This window comes from Notamacropus eugenii, chromosome 3 (genome assembly GCF_028372415.1).
Source record: "Notamacropus eugenii isolate mMacEug1 chromosome 3, mMacEug1.pri_v2, whole genome shotgun sequence".
Classification (NCBI taxonomy): Eukaryota; Metazoa; Chordata; class Mammalia; order Diprotodontia; family Macropodidae; genus Notamacropus; species Notamacropus eugenii.
The window spans coordinates 22,223,460-22,248,625 of record NC_092874.1 but is presented as its reverse complement, the minus strand read 5'-3'; the positions used below and the strand labels follow the sequence as shown (position 1 = coordinate 22,248,625).

Here is a 25,166-nt window from a genome sequence, read left to right as displayed (position 1 = left end):
TTACTCTGAGAAAAGAGCTACCAGTACTATGCAAACGTGATGAGGGTCTGCGCCAAGTGCCCCCTTTTATCAGCTGAGCATAGCTCCGTCTGGTGGTCTCTGATTCTGTTTTAGGATGAGATTGGGCCACTAGGCATTCCCTCTGGTCCGTGTTAGTGAGAGCAGCTCTGCTCCTGATCATCATCGCGGGGGTCCGGACCACCTTTGCCTTTGCCTCACTGGGCAGGTGTGTGGATGCTCACTCCAACGAGGAAGGGCTGGTGATTCTAGTTTATTAATATGCTTTTGTGAAGCTGCCCTGGAATCACTGTATGAGACCCCCTGGTCCTTGCTTTCCAGGACCCCTACCCCCTTCACACTGAATGCTGAGAGTACCAGATCTACAAGAAAACCTAAGAATAACAACCATGCCACGAACGGTCCAAACTCCGGCTGGCCGCTCACTCACACAGATGCCAGACCTGTTTTCTAGGGCCTAGGAAACATGACCCTTAATTGCTTTTCATGGGTGGGTTCAAATCTTGCTATTTTACCCTCTCTAATTTGGGGTCTGAGACTTAGCCCTGACCTGGCCTTGGTTTATCTCCTTGCCTCTCACAAGGAGGGGTCCTGGACTAGATCAGGGTGTCCCAACCTGTGGCGCGCGCACCCCTCTACTAGGGGCATGAGAAGCCTGCCAAGAGAATGGTCTCGTGGTTTGTTTCTTGCTTGCTAGCTTATTTCATTTCTTATTTATGTAATCAACTCTAAATCTGATTTCCTTTTACACTGAGCAGCAGGAATGGGAGGGATTGCCAACAGCCAAGGGGAATTGGGACCAAAAGGTTGGGAGCCCCAGCCTTAACGGTGCCTGAAGTACGCCCCCAGCCCCACACCTAGGCTCCACCCCCCCACCCCCCATGTGAACACCTTTTTATCTGAACCTAAACCCTGCTTCAGGGGATTACAACAGATCTGACTGTGCTTGTTCCAATGCCACGCTCCCCTTTCCCTTCATATTCCTTATTGTCATCAAAGATTTCTGTCCATTTCCTGCCGGGTTGAAATGAGACCACCTCAAAGGCCAAATGTGGCAGGATCAGGCAGGTCAGGACCCCCCATCGGCTCTCGTCTGCCAGCATGGCCAAACTCCTCTATGACCGGAGATACAAGGAAAGGACTGTCTGAAGCATTTTCTCCTCCAATCACCCCTGACCTCTCAGCCATGGGGATCTATGGGGGCTTCCGGTTAGTCCATTCTCTCTCACTTATCATCAAGGCTCTCAGATGCCCTGCAGATCCTACCTGAGCTAGGCTTGTGTGGGGATGGTGCCAGCCCTCCCACACCTCTCCATGTGAGAGGCTCCTACCTGAACACAAGCAGGCTGAGGTCCGGGCCCCTGGGGACGAGACAGGCTCATCAGTAATGTAGAGAAAGAACTCTGACTGATGCCCAGCACTTCTCCAAAAGGATAGGGGGAGAGGGGGAGAAGCGTTGGCAGGCCAACACAGATAACAGCCCCCACACCCGCCTATTTCTCACAGATTTCTATTTTAGCAGGTGAAGATGAGCTCTGAGAAAACCAATTCTACCCCCAACACACACCCTGGAGAACAGCCTTATACTGTGGTGTCATGCCACTCCAGGCTCACAAATACAGCAAACCTATCGAAAGTTCTGGATTTGGAGTCAGAGGACCTGGGTTCAGACTCTAACTCTGCTGTGTACTACCTCTATGGGACCTTGAGCAAGTCTCTTCCTTTCTATGGGTGTCAGTAAACAGAGAGACTAGATTAGATGACCCTGAAAATCACTTCCAGCTCTCAAGCCTGCACTTGAAGGATTTCTGATCTGGGGGGTTGGGCACCCCTTTTGCTGACAAAATCCCCACCTCTCTAACTCAGTAGGTAGCCTTCAGGCATTGCTGTGGGTAGAAAACAAATCACAGGCATCCTGGCCCCTGGTGACAAGCTTGCCCCTCCATGCTAAACCAGCCTGGTGCTGTGGAACACCAGATTCGTAGATGGTGCCAGCCTTCCTGCCCCTCTGTTTGACTTCCCAGAAGCCTGTGTCACCTCCGATCACAAGAATGACCTGAACGGAGGTGAAAATGACAGGAAGCACATGCATGTGAGAAAGGGACAGGGAGTCCCTCTGGAGTGACCAGTCCCAAGTGCCCCGTAGGCAGAATTAACAGGAAAAACATGAGGGCTCAGGAAGGGTGCTACCTTTCTTCTCTTCCTAAGGAATGGGACTTGTCCTCCTTGGTCCCAGAAAGCAGAACCAAGAGCGAGGGGCAGGAGCTACCGAGAGGGAGGCTGAGGCAGGACGTCAAGGACAACCTTGTACCAGCTAGAGGTGCCCCAAAGTAAGATAGGACACCATGGCTGTCAAGGTTTTCCAGCACGTGCTGACTATCTGTCAGGGGTTCTGTGGAGGAAATGAGGCAGTGTGTGACAGAAGGTGGTACACAGGACGTCCTGTGTGACCTTGGAAAGTCACTGAATGTCCTTGAGCCTTGTCGTCTGTAAAAGGCTGGTCCAGATGGCCCCCAAGGTCATCTTCTGGGTTTCAATCTAAGATCTTGTGGTGATATCTGAGTGGTCTCCCACTGCAGTCTGGCATTGTGGCTGTCTGAAGGAAGACCAGCAAACATACCCCTTCCACCAAACCCAAGGGTGACAGAGGGATGTAGGGTGGGCTATGATGCTTAACACCCAAGAAGGTGATGGATGCTCAGACAAGGAGGGGTTCAGTCACTGCGCACAAGTCAGAGGTCACAGAGACAGCCCTAGAAGAGGGTCTTTGGCACAGCAGATGAATACTTTGGGAGGATCCCACACATGGTGGTGAGAAGGGACAGAGAGAGGGCTCTGGGGGACAGATGGGGCTGAGGACACCCAGGAAGGTCGTTCAATACCACAAGTATCTATTAGTGGCCCCCTGCGCTATCTGCGGCCCCCTGGGCTGGGGACAAAAACACCAGCCTAAGATGATCTGATTCCTGCCCTCATGGTGCTCGCCTCACAGGCTGTCAGAAGGGCAGGCCACCCACAAAGGTATCTATCACACAGGACAGTACAGAGACATGCAAATTGGGCAAGCTTTTAAAAAGTAAAAATTAAATTAAAACAAACACCACCACCCTTTTTTTTCTTTTTCCCCTACCCTGCTCGGGGCTTCAAGAAATCAGAAGTCTGTTCATTCCCTTACCCTATTAGGAGAAGACAGTCTTGCTGGGAAGGCATCAAAAACTTGGGGTGAATGGGAAGCAGAAGTAAGGCAGAGAAAGCAGTCCTTCACTCCGTCTGATCTGACTTTGGCCTTGCCCAAAGGGCTTGAGAAGTCACAGTCTACCCTGAGTTCAAACGACCTTCCAGGCCCATGGTCTCTAAACTTTTGTTGATTGTCACCCCCCATTTTCTGAGTGCTACTCTAATATCTGTATACATGTTTATTTAAAAAACGACATGTACATATATGCATGGGGACGTGTGCCAATGTATATACCATAGAGTATATGATAAAACATAAAACGGAAAAGGTGAACTGCTGAAGTTTATATCTCCTACCTGAGCTCTAGGAAAATCACTTTTGTAGTACTGAGGAGGATAGAATGGAGAGGAAAGGAGGCGAGGGCAGTGGTGAAGGCTGGAGATGTGAGGGTCTGAACAAGAGTCAGCCTGATGGAGAGTCTTTACAGACGGAGCCGCAGAAGGCAAAGCTCTGGCCGTTGTGTGGAGGGAGGACGAGGAGATGAGGATGATGATGATGAAGGTGCGACTCTGGGAGATGGGAGGTCGGGGAAGGGATTTCTGAAGAAAAGTGGCTTTGGGGGGAATCTATGATGTAAGACTTGACCATCGATGGCTGCTCACATGGGGTGACTCATGTGGTCCCACTGCTAATGAAAAGGGGGTTGGTAGGGTGCTCACTGCCCAGGAATCCAGAGCACCTAGAGGAGGGTCTGTCATGGCCATAGAATAGTTTAGGGGACAATGTGGGGGTGCAATCACTGGCGTGGGGACCAGGGTCCCCATTATGTTATAGCCATCTTGGGAGGTCCCCTATGGGAACAGAGGGGAGAGGTTGGGAGCTTGCATGGCAGGAGGAGTATGGACTGGGACAGACTTTGGGCGATAATGAATGAAGGGAGTGGATAGGTTGGAGTAGGGTGTATCATATAACAACCCTGATTTCTCCTTGGGGTCACACCAACTCCCCTGGAGTTACAGGGCCCCTCACTTTGGATAGCCTTGCTCTAAATGATGAATTCCATTTCTAGTTAATCTGGGAGTCCAATTCAGCCACAGGCTGAACTCAGGAATAGTCCCGGGAATCCTAACCCAGATCCCCAGACCCCGGCTTGGAGGGTGGGAGGAAGGTAGCAGGAAGGCTACAATTAGTACTGCCACACCTGCTGCCCTCCCAGGGCTGCGTCTGAAGGCGCCCCGAAACAAGGTCTGAGTTAGAGCAGCAAAGGTGGTTGGTCTTACCTCCCCCACCCCTCCAACAGCAGAAGCCTCCTAGATGGGAGTCAGTGGAGCTGGGTTCAGATCTCCCTCTATGACAAGTCACCTCACTTGCCTGGGCTCAGCCTTCTTAGCAGTAATAAGTGGTTCTAAAATCTGCCAGGAAATCTTAATCTCTGTGTGTCATGGATCCCTCTGACAGTTCAGGGAAGGCTGGTTGCCTTCTCAGAACAAAATACACAGGATTACAAAGGAAACTAATTATATTGAAAAAATTGTCAAAATAGTTAAAACAAAACAAAACAAAAACAAGGTAAAAGTGCCCAAGTTAAGAACAGTGAACGAGATGGTCTCTCAGATTCCCTGGGCCAACTCTATGGACAGGATGCTGTGCAGGGGTGCATGCATGCGTGCGTGTGTGTGCTGTATACACACGTACTGTCTGGCAGAAAGACAGTCACTGATCTTCGGGGAGACAACTGAAATTTCAGCCAACGGCATGAACAGGTCGAATCCTGGATGGATGCCTTCAGTCCTTCCTGAATGAGGGTTTCTAGTCCTTGAGATTGTAACCTGAGACAATTTATAACCCTGAGCTTCCTGCTGGACTCCCAACAGTTTGCTACTGAAAAGGTAAAGGATTGTTCCCTACTGACTAAGGTGACTGTGTCCTCTGCCGAGGCAGCCACAGCTGCGGGGCAGCATCCCTTAGCTGCCTCCCCCACCCTCCTGGCCCAGCATCTCCAACTGCTCCTCCAGCCCATGGAGCTGGGCTCCTTTGAGTGGTCAGGAGATGCCCACAGACCCCTTCTCAGAGTAAGGCTGAATAAGACACGCAGGGTTACAGCAGGCACCAACTAGGTTGAAATTCACCTATCAAAATATTGATTAAAAAACCCACCCCAGGTTAAGAGTTAGGACCCAAGCCTGGGAAGTCTGCCCCTCAGCACTGCTAAATCATAGTTGCCTATTTGTGGGCAAAACAGGTCCGGAGTCTCAGTCTCCTCACCTACAAAATGGGAATAGTACTCCCTGATCTCACACAATTCAGTCAAAACGTACTGGGCACCTACTACACACGATTCTAGGTTCACTGGATTCTTGATCTAGAGCTGGAACAGACTGAACCTCAGGGGGTCAACTAGTCATCAACAACTCATTTTACCGGTAAGGAAATCGAGGCCCAGGAAAATAAAGTAACATCTAAAGCCACAGAGGTGGCAAACATCAGAAACAGAATTAGAAACCAGGCCCTCTGATTCCAGAGCTAATAATGTTCCTTCCATTGTAGCAATGAAAAATGTCAGTTTTTCTTCCCCCAGTCCCTACCCTTGTGGAGCTTATGGGTCTGTAAATACAAGCAAATTTGGGAATGGAAGGGAAAACGCCAAGAGAAACATTTTATAGATATGAAATAGAAATAAAAATGTACTGGTTCAGAATAACAGAAGTGGGTGTTAATAGCAGAGGAGGGAGGTGGGTGGGCCAACTGATTTAAACCTAAATGATCAGTTTTAAAAGAAACAAGTGCCTCTGTTTTTAAGAATAGTGGATAAGGTAATAAATGATGCTTCGAGCTGTGGCCTCCATGGCTGAGAACGGCTCAAGCCCCATTGCAACGACACCAGCACAGCCTACTCGCTGAGGAGCCTTCCTCATCGTGGGCAGGCTGGTCCTCAAGAGCAAAGGCGCAGCCCAGTCCACCACTGGGCCCATCCTCAGAATCCTGCCAGCCTGGCTGGACTGGCCCAGCCCCCCAGAACCTACGTTCTCCTGCACACCAGACCGGGCAGCAGAGGACCAAAGCATTCCTATCACTCCAAACAGCATCACTTCTCTCACTAGCGCTTTCTCATTTGACCCTTCTGAATCTTGAAGAGCAGAGAGTGCAAATTTTTGTTTCCTTACAGACAAAAAAATAGAGATAAGGCGATTGAGGAAAGCTTAAATGATTTGCCCGAGGGAACCCTAGGATTTCAACCCAAATTGTCCAGTCCCACACTCAGTACTCTTTCCACGACTTTAATTCAACTTTGCGCTGATAGAGTCTCTATTGTGGGCCAGGCACTCTGCTACGCACTTTACCAATATTTAATTTTAAGTCATTTAATTGGATAATTTCATCCTCATCCTCATCACTAATATTTATATGGCACTGTGTGCCAGGCACTGTGCTAAGCACTTTACAAATATCTTGTTTAATAATTAATAATAATCATCACAGCTAACCTTTGTGTAGAGCTTAGCGGGTGCCAAGCTTTACAAATATGATCTCATTTAATCCTCACAATACCGCCGGGAAGTAGGTGCTATGGTTATTATCACCATTTTACAGATGAGGGATCTGAGGCAAAGCCACTTGCCCAAGGTCACACAGCCAGTATGTATCTGGGGCTGGATCCGAACTCAGTTCTACCCACTGCATCACCTGGCTGCCTGGGTGTGGCAAAACTGAGAGGAATGAACAAGGACGAAAAGGCAACCATGCAGATACCTGGAAGGGCGGCCTCATGGGCTTAATTAATCTGGACAAAGCCTGAGAGACAGCTGTTGCCACACTCATGGAAGGAAGCACTCAGTAGGCACTACATAAATGCTTATTACCTCTGCTTCCTGACCCCTAATCTATCACTTTTTCCACTCAAAGAGAGAATGTGCAGTCCTCTCTCTTCAGGAAAGGTCACATAAGCTCTGCAAGCACTATCCCATGTCACGGATAAAGAAACTGAGGCTTCCAGGGTCAAGCAGGCAGACTGCGTCAGAGCCAGAATACAAAGCCTGCTTCTCTCCTGATTCCAAGTTCAGCACAGAGCACACCGTGGCTTAGTTACGCCATGAATAATCAATCACCCCATTTCGCATCTCTGTTCTGCTTCTGGACCTCCCCCAAGGCCCACCCCAAGACTGTCTTAGATGAGCAGGGAGGGTCTGTCTAGTTGTCTCCAGGACTCTCCATCAGGCCCAAGGACAGCAGAAATGGAGGCCAGCTGGACTCTGAGGAGTCCTTTCCCCCTCCACAGACAGACAGAAGCCAAGCACCCACGAGAGCCTTGAGCAGAACCAGAGGCGCTGGGCATCTTCCTGGCCCAACTGTGGGGAGATCTAACTCTGGCTCCTCTGTTTCCTCCCTGTGTGACCTTGGGTGTGGCACTCCATTCTCCTCTGTGAAGGGGGGGGTGTAAGACTACAGGGCCTTGGAGCTCCCTTCTGGGCTGGACCGTTCAGAAGCCTCCGTTGGGGCAGTGATGGACCCACCATGCTCAACAGCAACCCTATCCTGGCTTCTGCTGAAAATGAAACCTGATTCACTGCTTATTAAAGCCTTCACTTCTCTGTGCTTTGCTTATTATGGACCCCCTAGGGTTACAGGGACAAGACTGGACAAGTGTTTGTCCTGGTTAGAGTTTTCAAGGGGTGGGGCTTCTCCGAGCTCCGGAGGCATTTTGGGCATCGTGAAAGACCTGGGCTCCAGTCCCATCTAGGACTCGATGTCCAATGTAGGAGACATCATAAAGAATGTGCTTTGTGAACTGGGGAGTTTGTTAGTAATGGGGAAACTGCAGGAATCTCAAGGTCGAAGCCTCCAATGAGAAAGCGTCGGGGCTGGGTCTCTGGCAGGTTTACCAGCAGAAGACAGAATGGCTATTATCCCCTTGATGGTCTCTTCCACCGACCCTCTCTTACTGGTCCAATCACCTCCTATCCCCCACTGCACTGGGGCTTCCAAGGACAGGTCCCTGAGTTCTCTTGGTGCCTACCCTCCCTCAGGGCTAGCACTGCCCCTTGCAAAAAGTGGGCAGCAGGAGATACTTCTGGTAGCGAGGCCAGGCTTGAAATGTCCAAGGTTGTTCAAGGACTTCAGTGAGGCAAAGGGGCTTAGTGAATGTCCTTAACTACAGGGAGAGGGATAGGGAAACCCAGACTCCTCTCCTCTCTAACACCCACTGTCCGTGTGACCTAGGGGGAATCACTGAATTTCTCAGAAACTCAGGGGACCATCTGAGGCCCATCTATGATTGAAAAGGGATTGTCTTCATCAAGAAGCGACCTCGTACCTATGAAATCACGCATTCTAGACCACTAGAGATGGGTGAGTCACACTGGTTAGCCTTTAATTGATGAAGTGAGATGGGTAGAGCTTGGATTGAAGCTCTCCCCCCCCCCCCCTACAAAACTTGGCTCTGCTGCTCATTAGATTGGTGAGTTCTGGCAAATCCTTTTCCCTCTCTGGGCCTCAGTTTCCCCATCTGTAAAAAGAGAAGGCTAAAACAGGATATATCTAAAAGGGCCTTCCTGTTCTAAATCTGATAGACTAGTGTCGGGGCTAGGTCTACCTGTAGGGCAATGCCGACCTGCTTTTAGACAAATATCACCAATCCAACCACCTCATTTTACTGAAGAGAATGCTGGAGACATTAACTGACTTGCCTAAAGACAGAAGGTTCAAGATTTGAACCCAGGTCCTGACTTTAAGTCTAGATCTCTTTTTACCGCACCACACGAATGGTTTCTGGCATGTCTTAGATCATGGTAAAACTAGAGCTGAAAGGCTCCACTGGGTTAGTGCAGATCTTCCCCCCTCAGTTTCTCCCAGACACCAAATCACAGGATTAAAGGTTTGAAGGGAAAGAAACAACACATGAAATAGCCCCAGGAGGACTCATGAAAATCATATTCTCTTGGTGTGAGAGTGTGCAGACAGCAGAAAGACCCAATCACCGTTACAGGCAATTCTGAACATACCCCTTGCTGCTAAGGAGCAACCAGCCCCAGGACCGTGGGCACAGTGTTTGCAGGAATGCAGAGCCAGGCCAGCATCAGAAGAGCCCTTCCTAGTAATCAGCCCCCAAACCTAGGGCTCAGAGACCCTCAGCGTTCACCCAGGCCAACACCATCATTTTACAGGCGATTTTGGAAACTGAGGCCCAGAGTGTTAGAGGGACACACATGCAGATATAATAAGGGGCAATGGTGATATTTGAATTCAGGTCTTTCTGTCTCATTACCTAAGGAAGTAGAAAATAAACAAGCATTTATTAAGCACCTACTATGTGCCCATCCAAATAACTGCTTTGTTGGTTTAGAAGCAGGGGCTGAACAGCCCCACATCTGGAATGCTACTACAGAAGGAATTCTCAGGTAGAGGCTGAACCAGATACCAGTGAGGTCCTTTCAGGTCTGAAATTTTCTTAATTCTACACGATAACCCACATTCCATCCAACTGGGCCAAAATGTCGGCTGCACCGTGTGGGACTGAGGAGAGAGCACCAACCTAAGAATCGGAGACCTTGTGGTCAATCCTTGGCCCTGCCACTTAGGAGCTGTGAGACTTGGGGCACCCGAGTCTCAGTTTCCTCATCTGTGAATGGGTACAACAAAATTGGCTCTGTCCCAAATGACTGGTGACATGAAAATGCCTCTTCAATGGGAATGAGGCAGTGTGGTGACTTGCATCAGGAAGAGCCCTCCCACACTTAGCTTAGTGTCAGACCCTGATCCAGTTAGGAAGTAAAGGGGGGGGGGGGGGAAGACATAACACCTCTTTTCTCACAGGGCTGCTCCGAGGCTCAAATGAGGTTATACTTGTAAAGAGCTTTGAAAAATTTGTCTGTTTGTTTTCGCCTAGACAGCAATGTCTTGTGGAAGAGATTTTTCCTTTCTCTCTGCACCTACCCTCCCCCCACACATATCAATAATAGCCATAACAGAAAGATCATTCCTGCTGTCAGAGAAATAGAATTTTGAACTCAAAACTTACAAAAAAGTTAAATTGTTTTAAGACGTAATTGGGAGAAAAATAAAATATTTAAAAAAATAAATGTTGATTGATTAAAAATGTTTTATTCTATCCTAATTCTAATTATTCTAATAATCCTATTTATTCTAGGGTCTTTATTTTCTTTTTAAAAACATGTTTTGATCCCATAAAGGATCCCAAACCAAGCTCCCAAACAGTCACCTCTTTAGGACCCATCCTCCCTAGAGAGTTTGGAGTCTCTGACAGATACTAGGCCAAACGGTCTCTTTATTTATTTTATTACCTCATCTGTGAAATGGGGCTCACAGATTTAGATCTGGAAAGGAGTAACTTAAGGCATAAATCAATACTTAACCCACCCACCTCTCACAGTTGGCACGAGATGCAAATGAGGAAACTTATGATAAAGGGGCTGGATAAAACATTGTTAGCAATTCGCATCAATAATATCAATCTCCCTCCTAACCCATTCCAAAAACAAAATTCATCTTCCCCCCACAGTCACTTTGGGCATCTGATGCAGCCTCAACCCACCAAGGAAAATAGGTGGGGTGGGGCTTCCCAGGCTCCTCTATTTGGGAGGGCCTTTTAAAAGATGAATCCTCTTATGTTGTCCAAGAAGGGAATGCTTTATATAGTAGGGTGGCCATGATACTGCCCTAATGTTACAGCTTTTGTTAAATTAGATAAGAAGATAAAATCTAGGGGAAAAATGAAAGGCCCAGAAGAAAAGGGAGGGGGGTGCTGAACAAGCAGGTCTGATGGATTTCTTTTACAACTGGAAACAAAATTTCCCATTTCTTTGGTGAAGGGAATGCCAGTTTTATTCACATACAAGCACCGAGGTCCAGCACTGTTGCCTGCTTAAAGCGTCCATTAGGGTTTTCCTTCTCTAAGATGCATGTGTTTATGGCCAAGTAAAACAAAGCAAAAACAAAATACACAGATCATTTAATTGTGGTGGTTGTTATCTTTCAATTGAAACCTGTCACCTTTTTCTGATCTACTCAGTTTACCGAGGCATCAGAGAAATGCCAGTCTGAAGAAAGTGGCCCCAGGAATTATCTCACTGTGCAGGCACACCCTGAAATATGCCTGTGAACCAAAGGCAAAGAGGTTTTGCAATCTGATTTCTGACCATGCAGCAAGAACAAATGAAAAAAAAAAGGCGTTTGATTCACTTCCTTGTCTATTTTTTAGCATGCATAAAACCGAAGTGCAGGCATCTCGAACACCCCCATGTCGGCTGAACAGATGCAAAGTCGATGTCTTTTCACAATTTGTGCTGAATGATTTTTTTAAAGTTATAAATCCATACAAAGAGATTTGATTAAATATGCTGATCTGGTTTTGATTTCTACCTGGAAAGAGGGGTCTGAGCACGCTGGTCCACTGCACCTGCAAAATATGACTTGTTCTAGTTCTGACTGACTAGAAAGCTTTTTCCTGAAGTCTTTCCTCTGCCCAATCTTTTCCTTTATGGAAGCTACCACCCATTTCTCTGCAACAAGACAATATTCTACTGCTATTTCATTCAATCATTCCTACCCATTTTTGCTTGGGGAAGCTGTTTCAGTCCCCCAGGTTAGGTTAGTTTTTTTTTTTTTTTTTACTTTGGTCCCTCAGTTAAAGCTATAGAGGGATTGAGTTAGCCCCACTGTTTGCAGACTACAGCCTCTTTTGGGAAGGTCTTCCCCTTCCTGTCCGTCCACAGCTCCAAGCATTTTGGCTTCTTTTGCCTATTTCCTATCTTCTCCATTCATCCCACCCTCGTGAAGTGAACCCAGGAGAAGGTCTAAGTTGTAAAGACAACCTTTTCCTTATTTTTCCTTAATTCTAAAACTTTGCCAGCAGTACAGCTATCTCCCAAATGCCCTGCCAGCTAGCGCCGCTGTGACAGGTCAGCAGCAACTGTGATCCTCACCAAAGCAAAGCTGCGCATGCTTGTGCATATGCACACGCATACATGCTCTGATATCTGAAGGTGCCTTTTCTATCTCATCTTCCTACTTCTTCTAGTGCATAGAAATAGATACCACTGCTTCCTTTACTGCATGAAAACCCAGAATCTGATATTTTAACGGGGAATGTCTGGAAGGGCCTTCATTTAGAATATCAAAAGCTTAATGAAATAAGAAAGTAGCATGTTAGAGAGGAAGAGACCTTGGAGTCTAAGTTGGGATGCATGGCTGCTAACTCTCAAATTCCCCACCGTTCTTGCAATCATCACTCATTTTCCATGACTGTATTTCATTGGCAAACCCCACCCTTCTACCTCTCCCTCTGTAGGCATCTGGATACCTAGAGAAACGAGAGGTCTCTATTTTGGAAGATTCAAAAAGAAAGGAGCAAAATTCTTCAAGGCCATTTGGGAAGGAAAAAAAAAATGAGCTGACTTTGCCGCAACTTCTGAATTTACTTCCCTCAAGTCTGAGTAATGTCACTTGTACTGTCTCGTTGATGAATAACAGTCTTCAGAGCAGTCAGGTTACTGGCTATGAACTAAGGAAGACAGATGGAGTAAAGCCTTCGTAGTCATGCACCAAAAAAAAAAAAAAAAAAGAGGAAAAGAAGGGGGAAAAAAAAAACCTAACCCTGCAAGATGTAGGGAAACTAGAAGAGGCTGGGTTTTGTAGCATTAAGAAGGCTGGGGGAATGCTGATTGGGAAAGAGGCCTTCCTCCCATTCACTTTTATGAGACAAAAGGCTTCCAGATGAATGCTGCATCGTGCCCCACCCAACCACCTCTGACTGTACTGTTCCTTATGACATTACTTAGCAGTACAAAACTGTAGTTTCTAAAATCTCCAGGCTTCCAATCTGAAAGATGGGACTAGATATCCTCCCCCAGTCCCATATATAAAGTGTGTGGCATGTAACAACAATTAGATCGACTATTTAAAGCTAGATATTTATAAGAAGCACTATTTCACAGGCATACCTCTCACCCCAAACCTAGCTCTGACAGGAAAATCTATTTTAGAGAATTACAGATGAAAATTTATAAATAAGTTTCATTTAAAGGAAAAAAAAACCAATTTTTTAAATGGTTTCATTTCTCTATCATGTATGGCTGGATCAAAGGCTTTTTAAAAAATATGTAAAACAGGCTTTTCTCCAAATATACACTACATTATACTGTATACACATTAAAACGGTATTTGCATACACAGAGTGGATGCCTTGATACATACACACATGGTAAAAACTTTAAAAAATATGGATTGCATAAATCAGTGGCTGATTTTAAATCTCGGGCAGATCTGTTTGCCTTTTCTGCATTCCTCAGGTAGAAAAGGTTTCCTGGCTAGCTGGGTTGGAATGATTTTATATACATTATGCTGTATACATAAATCCCCGCACTGAGAAGAAAAGATACCACCGTCTGGAGATTATAAACCTGACCTTTGATATTAAACAGCCAAGCAAATGAATGTGTTGGAGAATACTGAGCGCATGCTTACTTGGTCACGCTACGGTAAACACGCTACTTTATGCGCTGCCCTCATGAATATGGGAAGCCTAACATTTCTTATAAACCTGGTAGGTTTTCTCCCCAAATGACACCCCATCATGCACATCTGGCTATGTTAAAAACAAGAATCTGAGAAATAAATATACTATGTGTGTCAAAAGATTATTAGTAATTCCAGTAGTGAAGGGGGCGAAGGAGAAGAAACAGGATGATGTTTGAGGGGTCTGTATCATGTGGAAGTTGGTATCTGGGGAACAAGAGAATGCAGGTGGCAAGGAACCAGAAGGATAAGATGATAAGGGGAGAGGGAAAGGAAATTTTTCCTGAGATTTATTTCCTAGGACCCGGACATTTTTTGAATGCCTAAGAATTTTAGAAAATTCTTATAAATTACAGGTTGAAATCCCAGAGCAGCAGGGAAAGGTTCTAAATTTGCACTGAGGCTCTTAGAGAATGGACTGTTCTTTGCTAAAAGGGCAGTAGAGAAGGAGGCATTTAGGCTATAGAAAGATGCTAGTTGAAAAGACTGGGAAACCCCGAAAATTCAGTCCCATAAAACACTTCTGCTAATGCGACAATGGCCTCTTTTCCCATATCTGAAACTGACCGTGCAAGATGGTGTCGACCAAGACGTAGGTTCTGAAGCTAACAGAGAAGCTCTTGCCCTCGGTGAACTCGGAGTGCAGTTCCATGAGCTTTTCATGGGAGTGAGGTACAAATATTAGCTAGTCATGGTACATCATCACAGAGAGGAAGACCTCTGCAGTATGCTACTTCTCCCATCTTGGAGATAATCAATACTCCTTGTGAAATGCAGAGATGAGGATAGGCAAGGCTATCTGGTATCTGGAGATGCAGGTCAATTCAGTACCAGACCATTCCCTCCACCATCTCCCTAGCTGCCACCACCATTTAAAACAAAATGACAAGCCTAACTAAAGACGTGTGTCTTTGTCCCTGATTCATAACATCCCAACATAACTGGGTCCTAATTTGTTTGACTGGGGTGGTATCTCCCAAGAGCACTCATTCTTCATTAGTAATCCCTCCCCTCCCCCCAGCTTCTTATTGTTCCTGTGAGAGGTGTAGAGAAAAGAGAAACATGGCAGGCAAGAGGTAAGCCAGCAATGATGGGGAGTCAAGTGGTGTTTAGCAATGGTGGTACTTACTTATTGCACTGAGTTTGGATACAATCCACTGCTGCCATCACCACACCAAGGACCACACCTGTAAGAAGCAAAGGTTTGACATTGTTAGCAGCTTGGCTAGTTTCATTTTTAAGTCCCCCAAAACACCAAGTATGACTAGCAATCATTTGGGCAATGGGCCACTGTGAGCAACACACAAAGTGGTTGGTAGGGAACGCTGTTTCTTCTGATAGGGTCAAGAACTTAAAATGATTCTGGAAAAGGTGATAACAAATGAGGTATTGAAGTAAACATCTCTTTGCTTTTCTTTTTAACCTGTAGGACAACTGTAATAGGCATGAAACATTTTCAATGAGATATGTGAGCTCCCTGTTTCTGATACATTTTGAGTCTACCTCATCTGCAGAGTCGAGTCCAAATTTTTCATGGTGGTTGGGGTGGGGTGGGGAGAGTGGAAAAAGACATTTTATTAAAAAAAAACTTCCTTAAGCCTTTCCTCAAATTATTTAAAAATTACGTGTGTGTGTGTGTGTGTGTGTGTGTGTGTGTGTGTGTGTGTGTATATATGTGCAGTAAGAGGTATTTGCCAATGTGAATTATATTTGAGATAAATACTTTACCTCATTTAATTAGAAAAAAAGCAGCAACTTTTCATAAGGTAGTCCTTCAAAAGGATAGAAAAGAAGAATAAAACTAAAATCCAGTGCCTTCCAGGACACTGAAACCTAACTCTACTGCACCAGCCCCTTATGAGCTGCTGAGTGAAGTTTTCTTGCAAAACACGTAAAACCTGACCTGCCTGTATGTGTGCAAAAGGTGTGTCCTTGGAGACTGACCTAAAGGAGAACAAGGCAGCCTCCACCCATTCTGTCTAAATCCTTCTGCATTAAGGAAAAAAAAAGACAAAAAGGACTCCAGCTAAAAGGTCTATGAGTTCACATCATCTCCAATGATGTTAATTAAAAGAATTTTTTTTTTTGGATCTCTGCCGTTGTTGGCTAAAAGCAGACTGCTTGTTTATTCATCTTGACCATTCACTCCTTTCCCTAGAGGTGGGCGTTCTGGAATGTCCCAGCATGCAGGACTGCATGCCTATTTACCCCAGGACTCAAGGGCTGCAGCAGCTCTCGAACCTTCCTTTCCAGCCATTACTGTGCAAGCAGACAAAGCTGGTTAGACACAAAAATCATGCCCACAAAGGGGGTGGGTGGAAGCTTCAGAAATGAGCCTCCCAAAGGCATCCATCTGAGTGTGGATGTCATGGAACTGCTCACCACCGTGGACCACGACCATCCATGCTGAGAAAAGATCTAGTTTGAAGAAGATCTGCTTATAAGGGTTTTGCTTTTCACTGCGCACAGAATTTCAAAACCTTTTCAGAGTTGAGGGCTGTGGGAGAGGAGGAGGAGGTAATTTTTTTTTTTCAATACTTTAAAGGGAAGGGCAAGATGAAGTAGAGGAAGTAAGAGGAAGGCAGACAGGGCTTGCCATTTTGACCGAGGGAGGATATAAGCAATTGTCAAGAGAAATTCCACAGTCCAGGTGTGGCTTAACTCCTCGAGGCATTGTAGACCGATCATCATCCTCACATGTGGGCAATTTGAATGGATTGATTAATTGATATAACATGTTGAGAAAGGAGCACAATTTTTTTTTTTCTCTTACAAAAAACTTTAAAAAAAGGAATGGCAAGAATCAAGTAAGATGACTTTTTAACAAAAGGTGTCCTAGAATTTGATCAGAAAGATGGACGATGTAGTCTCCAGCCAAAAGAGACTGGTAATAAGCAGAATGTCTATTGCTCCCTTCTTTAGGACAGCTGGAAAAAAAATCCCCTTTCCCCCTTAAGTATGGTTTCATTCCCACACATACATCCTATTACAGTGGTCCTGCAGGAATTCATGACTCTATGAATTTATCTGGTGGTTCTGTGATATGGCATCCAAAGATGGAGAAAAAGAACATCATTCTACTGGTGATCTATCGCAAATGTGTATTTCTTTTAACACTGACAAGATGCCAGCCATGTTCATATTTCCTTTCTGAAAGTCAGCCCTAAAACAAGGAAGATTTTTGTTTTTTATATAAACTGTGGATCTCTACTACAAGGAGTTTTCTTTCACTGTTTGTCCCTCAAATCTTAGAGCAGCAACATCTAAACTTGGAAGAAACAAGCTCCATGAGATTTTCCCTAGACAAATGAATCCCAGAAAGTGAAATGGCTTTTGTATTGTAGTGACTGGTCAAGTTATACCATGCGTCCCTCTATAGGGCTACTGGGAGATTGAGAGCCCTTGCTGTTCGACATCGATATTCTCAAAAGTGTTAGTTATTACTTAAATAAACGTGCTATCTAAGCCTCCCACTGCACCACTGCATGTGTCTAATTCCTCTCCTTTGCCTTCTGCCTTCCATGCAGATGTAAGGCAACAGGGTGGGGCCATCTGAACTTCAGCCGCAACCAGGAAAACTCAATTATCAGCCCATATTTCTTTTTTCCATTTCCCCTTCTAAATACCTTTGAAATCATCCTGCTGTTCCAGAGGCACTGTAACTAATTTTAGGAGATAAATTAGAATCTTTGTGGGGAGCCAAATCCTGGTAGTGTGCATGTATGATGAGCAGGTAGCTAGCTGAAGGTGACATGTTCATATGTTTGGTGGAAACCATTGGGGGTGGAAAGGATGAAAAGACAGCGTCCTTGGAAAAGAATAAGTAGCTTTTTACAGACACCAAGTGCTCTCTGAACCTGCAGATAAGGGTCCACCATCCAAGCCACTGCTTGTCTTCTGTTAGGTCAAGAAGACTGTATATCAGTTTAGCCAGGACAACCCTGCCCAGAGCAGACCAGGACTCGAAGCCTGCTTCTGTCACACCCATTTTCTGCTAATCCTGGCTCTCTCATAATTTTCTTAATCACCTTTTCCAGTTTATCAGCCAACTGCAAGGTTGTGAGTTGAAGAGGCTACAAGAGTAGCTGATCAGAAATAGCCCCAAACCCCAAATCCCCCTGACCAAAGAGGACTCAGGCTTCGGTGGGAAATTTCGAAGCATGCCCTTCTTTCACTCAGAGTGCAATCCCTGTAGGTCTTATTTCTTCCTCTACTGACAACTCCTGTTTCTTTTTCTCCTCAGTCTGCATTTGATTAGCTTGCCACTGCCTTCTGAGGAATATGACAAATCAAACTGGCCTTCCCTAGACTCATTCAAGGAAGACAGTCTCTATTTTTTAGGACTCCTTTTTCCATTTAGCTTACACTGTTGGACACACACACACACACACACACACAATGCTATGAAAAGATTTTGGGGGGCAGGGTGGGAGAGGACAATAGGTTAAAATAGACAAAAACAATTTAATAACAAAAAAAAAAGTAGGAAAGCAGATCCATTCCCTACAAAAGCAAGAGCACAATCTGGAGACAATTAATTTTCCAAAACCTGAGCCTAAATTTTACTTTTGAAAGCACCATGCCAGAATAATGGATATCTTCTACTATGTCAAACTTTCCAGATAAATAAGCAAAATTATCCTGCTGGGTCTTTCTATGATTCAGCACTTTCCCATAATGAGTCCAGTAGGAGTTCGAGGGGGAGGGAGCTGTTTTCTGTGGCTTCTTTGGGGGTGTATGTGGGTGTGTGGGTGGGGTGTGTGTTTAACTGCATACTTTTAACTGAGCTATCTGCATTCCTGCTGCTATGAAGGGACCTTCTGGCATCCAAGGCTGTTGCTTTTGGGGAGGGGGCTCTGTGACCGTCGGTTAGAAGGGCAGTGTCTCTCCCCAACGCTGAAGAGGATGGCTGGTAAGAGGTGGGGGTGGTTACCTCCACCCCGACCCCCATGCAAAGAAATCACAGTGGCACGCGCGCGCACACATACATACACACACAAACACACACGCACACACACACAAACACTATCAGAGAAACCCGATAGATTCCAGGGCTTTTAAGATCTAGCCAGCTCTGGAAGACGGACAGAGATCATCGAGTCCCCCACCCCCCCTTTTTACCGTGGAGGAAACTTCAAATCCGCGCAGTAGAGGTACACGCCCAAAGAGCTCCGCTGAAGACACCGGTGTCAAGGAGCCTACCTAGGGCATTCTCAGCGGAGCCCTCCTCCCCGATCTCGCCTGCTACAAAGTAGCATCCCGGTGACCGCCCAGACAGGAGGGCGTGGGAACTGGGGAGCAACACCCAGCCGGGCACTCACGCTCTCTCTTCCCAAACTTAGCACTGCGGTGCGGTCTGCGTTCGCCCCGACCCACGGAGGGAGAGCCGTGGGCGGGGTGGGATGCACCGGGGGAAACCCGCGCCCCACCCGCCCCCACGCGGGCGGCCCCCCCGGGCTCACTCACCTGGAGCACCGGCTGCCGGGCGAGGCGCGGGCGGTCTCCTCGCGGCGGGGGGAGCGGGGGGGGGGGGCGGCCGGGCAGCAGCCGAGGACCCGTCGCCCCGGCTGGCTGGCGCGCGCGCAGGAGGCACCCGGAGAATGGAGAGGCTGGCCGGGGAGGAGGGGAGAAGGGAGGAGGGGAGGGGGCGGCAGGGAGGCGGGCGCGTCCTCAGCATCCTCAGCATCCGCGGCATCCTCAGCATCCTCAGCATCCTCGGCATCCTCGGCATCCTCAGCATCCTCAGCCTCCGTCCCCGGCTGCAGCCCGGCCGCGGCCAGGGCGCGAGCTGCACAGAGCCGGCCCCGCGCGGGCGGGGGACTTTGTAACCGAGCAGGCAGTACCATCGCCCCCCGGACTCGCGGGGGGGGCGGAGGCCGGGGGGGGGGGGCGGGAGGCCCGCGCGCGGCTGGCGGTCAGGTGACAGCGGACCACCCTCCGCTGCGGAGGAGGGTGGTTCCTGCCCGAGAGGAGCCTCCCCCAGCCCACCCCCCCGGCGCGCTCTGATTGGAACTCCCGCATTATTAACATGCGAGAACCCGAGCCGGGGCCCGGGCACGTGACGCGCGGGCTCCCCCAGCCCCGGGTGGATTCCGGCTCGCGGATTCCCAGCCCGCCCCGCCCCCTCCCCTCCTCCAGGTACCCCCTCCCCGGCCGGCTCCCCACCTTCTTGGAAAGCAGGAAGGGCATTATCCTGCGGCGCGCGCTAGGGGAACTCGCGCGCACGTCGGAGGGGCGGAGGCGCGGTCTGGGGGTGCGGGGCTGCAGCGCGCTGCGCCGGCGGGGGCGTGCTCCCCCAGGCCGGCCCGGGCCCTGCCCCGCGCCGCCCCCGCCCGTCCCTCGGTTAATTTTTATGAATGCTGGTCCCGTTTCTTTTCCCGATAAAGGCACTGCAAGGCAAGCACTGGGCTTAGCGCAGGGGGAAAGGCAAGCCCCCCTCCCCCCCCCCCAATCTCTCTGGGCCAGGACACAGGAGGAGGAAGCTATAGCCTGCCCCTTCTCCCCGCCCCCGCCCTCCCTCCTCCGGGAAGCCCGGGCGGGGACGGAGGCGGGGATGGGGGGGGTGGGGTTCTCTGTAGGGCGGATTCGGTCCGGATCCTTTGTGAGGGCAAACAGTCATAAAGGTCAAATTAAAACAATTAAAGCTAGTGGGGCGAGAAGGGACACACTGAAAGGTTGAGTGGGACTGAGCTATTAATCATCCATAAAGATAATTGCTTTGCCTATCAGAAGGAAATATAGCTGTGACAAGCGCCGCTGGGACTTGGACATTCTAAACCTGAATTCGAATGGCGAAGAAGCATGCCTAGAGGAGCCAGGCGGTCCGCGGGTGCGCCTTCTTCCTCCGGCTCTGGGCATTGGAAAACCGAGGGGAGAAGCTTGGTAAAAAGTGCAGCCATCCCAGCTCTCTGTAGGCATCCCTAAGTAAAGTCACCAATATCATAAAATAAATGTATGTGCGTGTGTGTGAATCTATATGTGTGCGTGTGCTTCAGGTTCGTGTATATGTGAATCAATATATGTGTGGGCTCCAGATTCTCGTGTGTGTGTGATTAAAGTCCGATCTGGAAAGGTCTATTCACTGACTTCTTTCAAACTTGCTTTAAGGGGATCATAGACTAAGGATCAGGACTAAGGTCCTGGAACTCTTCTAAGGGATTTGGCACCAGAGGATTTTAGAAGTGTTCGTCCTTCCCCTCCTCTCTCTCCACCCTCACCCACCCTCGGAGTAAGACACCTGAATGCTGGTTAGTCTGAACATTAGCTGCCCTGGTGGACAGGGACAGACTCATCTCCACTCGAGCCAAACGCACTCCCGCTATCGGGAATTTTGCAAACCCGAATGTCGACTCAAATAACGAACAGGAAAGGGACTCTCCATCTTTCCCCAAAGCCCCCTGTTTAAGAGATTAAAAAAAATCTTATTGAAAACAAAAGATCCTAACCTTTCTCCCAGTTTTCACAAATAATCCGTCCAAGGAACTCTTAAGGGACTTGTAGTCAAAAAATAGGATGACTTCAAAAATGCAGGCAGCCCCCACTTTCCTCTCGGCACCTTCGCCCAGAGCTGCGTTGGGCTTCTGGAATACGATTTACACACTCCAGGGTACGCAGCCTCCGCTTTCCTCCTCCGGATCCCCAGCAGCCCTGCCTGGTGCATGCAGGGAACTCAATCAACAATCATGTAGTAAGGGCCTACTATGTGCCAAGCACTGCTAGAGGCGCTGGGGACAGCGGGCTAAAAGGACGTGGGGTGGCAGGGATGAAAAAAAAAGCATATTGAAGACATGTTAGAATTTTCTTTTGAATGAGTGAGTCTAGTAGTCAATATCGATCACAACGGAGTGGAATGAGAGTTAGAAACTGGAATTAGGGCTAGAAAGCAGAATGAAAAGCATGGTCTTCAAAATTTAAAAAGTCATTTATCACGTTCGAGTTTCTGGACCGTGCCCGTAAGCCGTCCCAAAGACGTGCGTTTCCTGTTTGCAATGGCTAGGGAAGGATTTACAGGATTTGCTGCACTTGTTGCAAGGTGGGCGAATGAACAACCTCAAGTCCTCAGCTGTAATCCAGATGCTGAGTGTGGAAGGACAGACAAAAGCAGACACACGCGCACACACGCGCCCACTCGCGCCTGCACACAAGAGGAAGGAAAGGCAATTGTATTGGGACAGCAATGCAGGGCTCAGCATCCCTTATTTGCTAGAAACCCTCGTGGCGGGCTCTGGGAAGTAGGCAGAGAGCTGAGTTGAGCTGACAGCACTTTGTTACAAAGCTTCTCCTGGTTAAAAACAAACAAACAAACAAACTGTCAAAGGACTAGCGGGCCTCGGTGGTCATCTTGAGCTCAGCGCCTGGTGAATCAGGGAATTTCTAGACTCCTTGGTGTTGCTCTCATGATTCCTCGCCAGGCCAGTATCTCCTTCTCAGGGCTCGTCACTAAACAACTTCAGACCTCGACTTTGGAGGCATCCCGGAGGTCAGATTTCTTTTTACTGGGGTGCGGTAGGGCTGGGCTAGGGAGGGTGACTGGGGTTTGCACAAGTCCCTGGGATAGATAGGCGAAACTTCGAGATGTCCCTTCCAGCGATGGTGCTGGGAAGATGCTTTTTGAACAGTGACTTTTGAGGAAATGAAGGTCACACCTCAAAGGTGGGTGATGTGTATGCGCTTTGTAGGGGAGGGGACCCCAGTCTCGTGCCTGGCGCCCCAGATTCCAGGTCACCCCTATATTGCTGAGCTCCCTTTTCTCTAAATCAGTCATGAGTAGTTGGATTCCTCCACCCCTTAGCTTAGTGCACCCTCAGTCGGCAGATCGAGCCCCGCCCCCTTTATCCTCAAAGCCCGGGGAAATAGTTTGGGAGTGGGTATTTCTCTTTTAGAGGCAAATAAACCCAGATTTGACAAGAGGACGAGGTTCTACCCCACTACCCGTAGCCAGCACTTGCACCAGTAAATAATCCTTTAATCTCTGCTGTGTATCTATGCCTGGCACACTGTAGTCGAATTTATTAAAATGCTTGTTGCTGCCTCTGTGTGTGTGTGTGTGTGTGTGTGTGTGTGTGTGTGTGGCGGGGGCGGGGGAAGGGTTCGTAAGATTATTTCAAGACGCTTTCTTTCCCAGGAGTTATTGACTTGGTGCTGATGGAAGCTTTAAGAATGCTGGGTGAGGTCAGGAATGCAAACACACCCGTAGCTTTCCAGCTGTGCCAGTTGCCCCATTGGAACAGAACTGGCCATATTCAGGTTGCTCAGTGCACTGCAAGGAAAGAAGAGGAAGGGGCTAGAAGCTGTCCCAAGCTCTCGTGGCAGGGGAGGGCAGAAGGAAGCCAGAGAGACTAGAGAGAAGCTCTCTGAGCTGGTTTAAACCAGAAAAAAAAATCATTTCGCACCGCCTCCCCTTTCTCTCCCCTCCCCCTGCCTCCCCTCCCTTCCCCTCCCCCCCTTTCACAGGTTAACGTTTGCAAAGCAGCATCACCATTGGACTGTAACTTGTGCAGGGTGGCCGCATGCCTCTCGCAGGCCCCTCCCTCCTCCTCCTCTCCCTCTTCTTCCTCCTCCCGCAGCCTCCACTCGCCTGCCGCACAACCCAGCCCGCCCCCATCCTGCGCCAGACTCCCGCTGCTGCAGCCCGGGCCCCTCCCCTCAGGCCGCCGCCCACCTTGCCTTGGTCCCTCGGCCACGCCCTGGAGACACCAGGCGGCCTCACGGTCGCTCTCCTTGGCGCTGGGGTCCCGAAGGCCAGGGGAGGTCTTCAGGGAATGCGGACACCAGGATCTGCTCTGGGTGTTCCGAATGCCTCGGCTTGGCTCTGGGCTCTATAGAGCGCACCCCTTTACCCCAGTGCACCCTATTCCCCAGGGTGCGGCCGGGCGTCCACCCTGGCCTGGTCTGGCCTGCTGGGCTGTGGCTGGGCTCACTGGGATCAGTCTCTCCCCACTCCTTTGTGCTCCCCCCATCTCACCCCCGGCTATCCCCTCTCGGTCTGTAGATCTGGGTGACACCCCCTCCCCATCCTCTCCCCCACCCGGCTGAAAGTCGCCGCAGTTGAGGGCAGCGGCGGAGGCTGCCATGCTTGACCCGCGCGGAGCAGCCGGCGGGTGCCCGGACTTGGGGCCCGAGCCATGACTGGGGGCAGGGAGGGAGGGAGGCAGGGGGAAGCTGCAGTGGGGCGACAGCCGCGGGCCTCCTCCCAGCCAGCAAAGTGGGATCTCTCTCTCTCCTCTGTTTCCTGGAGCCTGGGAGAGAGCGGAGCGAGGGGGAGGGAGGGAGTCCTGGGGCGCAGAGCTTGGTCGCCGCAGGCAGAGCGGACTATGCGCTTCGCTGCCTGCTGAGCCTATCGCTCTGGGTTCTCCAAGCACGCGTGCAGATGTGTGTGTGTGTGTGTGTGTGTGTGTGTGTGTGTGTGTGTGTGTGTGTGTGTGTGTGTGTGTGTGTAGACGATCTGTAGGTATGCAGGCATAACCCCCCTCCCCCCTCGTCACCTACTCCTCCCTTTGGAGATTCCTCCCCCACTCCCCCACATTGGCTCATCTGCAGTAAGGAGTCTCCCTCTTCCTTCCCTCTTTCCCTCCCTCCTCCCCAGTCTATCCTCCCTTCTATTACCCATCCCTCTTCTAGGGGGATGAGAGAGGGTGCTTTGCCGAAACACCCCAATTTGTGATAAATCAGATGTTCCCTTGGAGGGAGGTGGTGGCTTTTCACGGGTCTCCAACTTTGGGCTGCCGCTTGACCGTCTCGCTCAAGGTCGCGGGACAGCCCCGCGCCAACGTCTGTCTGCTCCTCCGCAGCTCATCGGCAGCATTTTCCTACCATACCCTTTTTATGGCTTTCCCAAGAGATCCTTCATCAAAACTGCCACTTTCTCGGGCCATTCGCAGGCGCCTTTTACCGGCTCCCTTTTGACTTCAGTACACACCTGAGACTCCGTTTACAGCTGACCTCCCCCTACCCCATTGGGCGTTTGTCAGTGCCCAAGCGCGCAACCGAAAGCAAGGTGAGAGGAGAGGACTGCGGGTGATGAGCTGTTAGAGCTACTTAATGTTAAGTGCTAACAGCCCATTGGGGAGGTCGAAACCAAGGCTTGGAAAACCTAAGGGAAACACTTTTCCTTCTTTTTCTTTTTTCCTCCCCCCCCCCCCCCCCAAGAGAGAGTTTGATGAAGTGTCTGTTAACATTTTGGGACCTGATAATTACTGGCAATTAACAAGACTAAAAATCAGGTTCTCCAATAAAACGCTTATGGTTTTAAGCCACTTCGATGATTTGCTGCTACGATAAAGGTCCACGTTTAACAATTGCCAGTTGTTCAGTCTCTGGGTTTGAGTCCCCACGCAGAACAGTCTACGTCCAGAATGGGGATCTTGGTTCTTTCAGGAGTTCCCCTACATGGAATGCAGGATATTTCCTCCCACCACTAAACAACACAAGTGGGGGAAAA

The 25,166-nt window shown here is 48.8% G+C and overlaps 1 protein-coding gene across 1 annotated transcript in view; it reads right to left on the bottom strand.

The window, feature by feature from the left end:
• The window catches only part of LOC140531790 (uncharacterized), a 124,779-nt gene extending 100,179 nt beyond the window's left edge, over positions 1 to 24,600 (bottom strand). Inside the window, exons 1-5 of the mRNA XM_072650508.1 lie at positions 24,539 to 24,600; positions 23,754 to 23,964; positions 23,205 to 23,544; positions 19,193 to 19,891; positions 14,856 to 14,913 (exon numbers count right to left, since the gene is read on the bottom strand). Coding sequence (XP_072506609.1) covers positions 14,856 to 14,913; positions 19,193 to 19,891; positions 23,205 to 23,544; positions 23,754 to 23,964; positions 24,539 to 24,600 — 1,370 coding nt within the window. The remainder of the gene's footprint in view (positions 1 to 14,855; positions 14,914 to 19,192; positions 19,892 to 23,204; positions 23,545 to 23,753; positions 23,965 to 24,538) is intronic.
• Between the last annotated feature and the right edge of the window lie 566 nt (positions 24,601 to 25,166).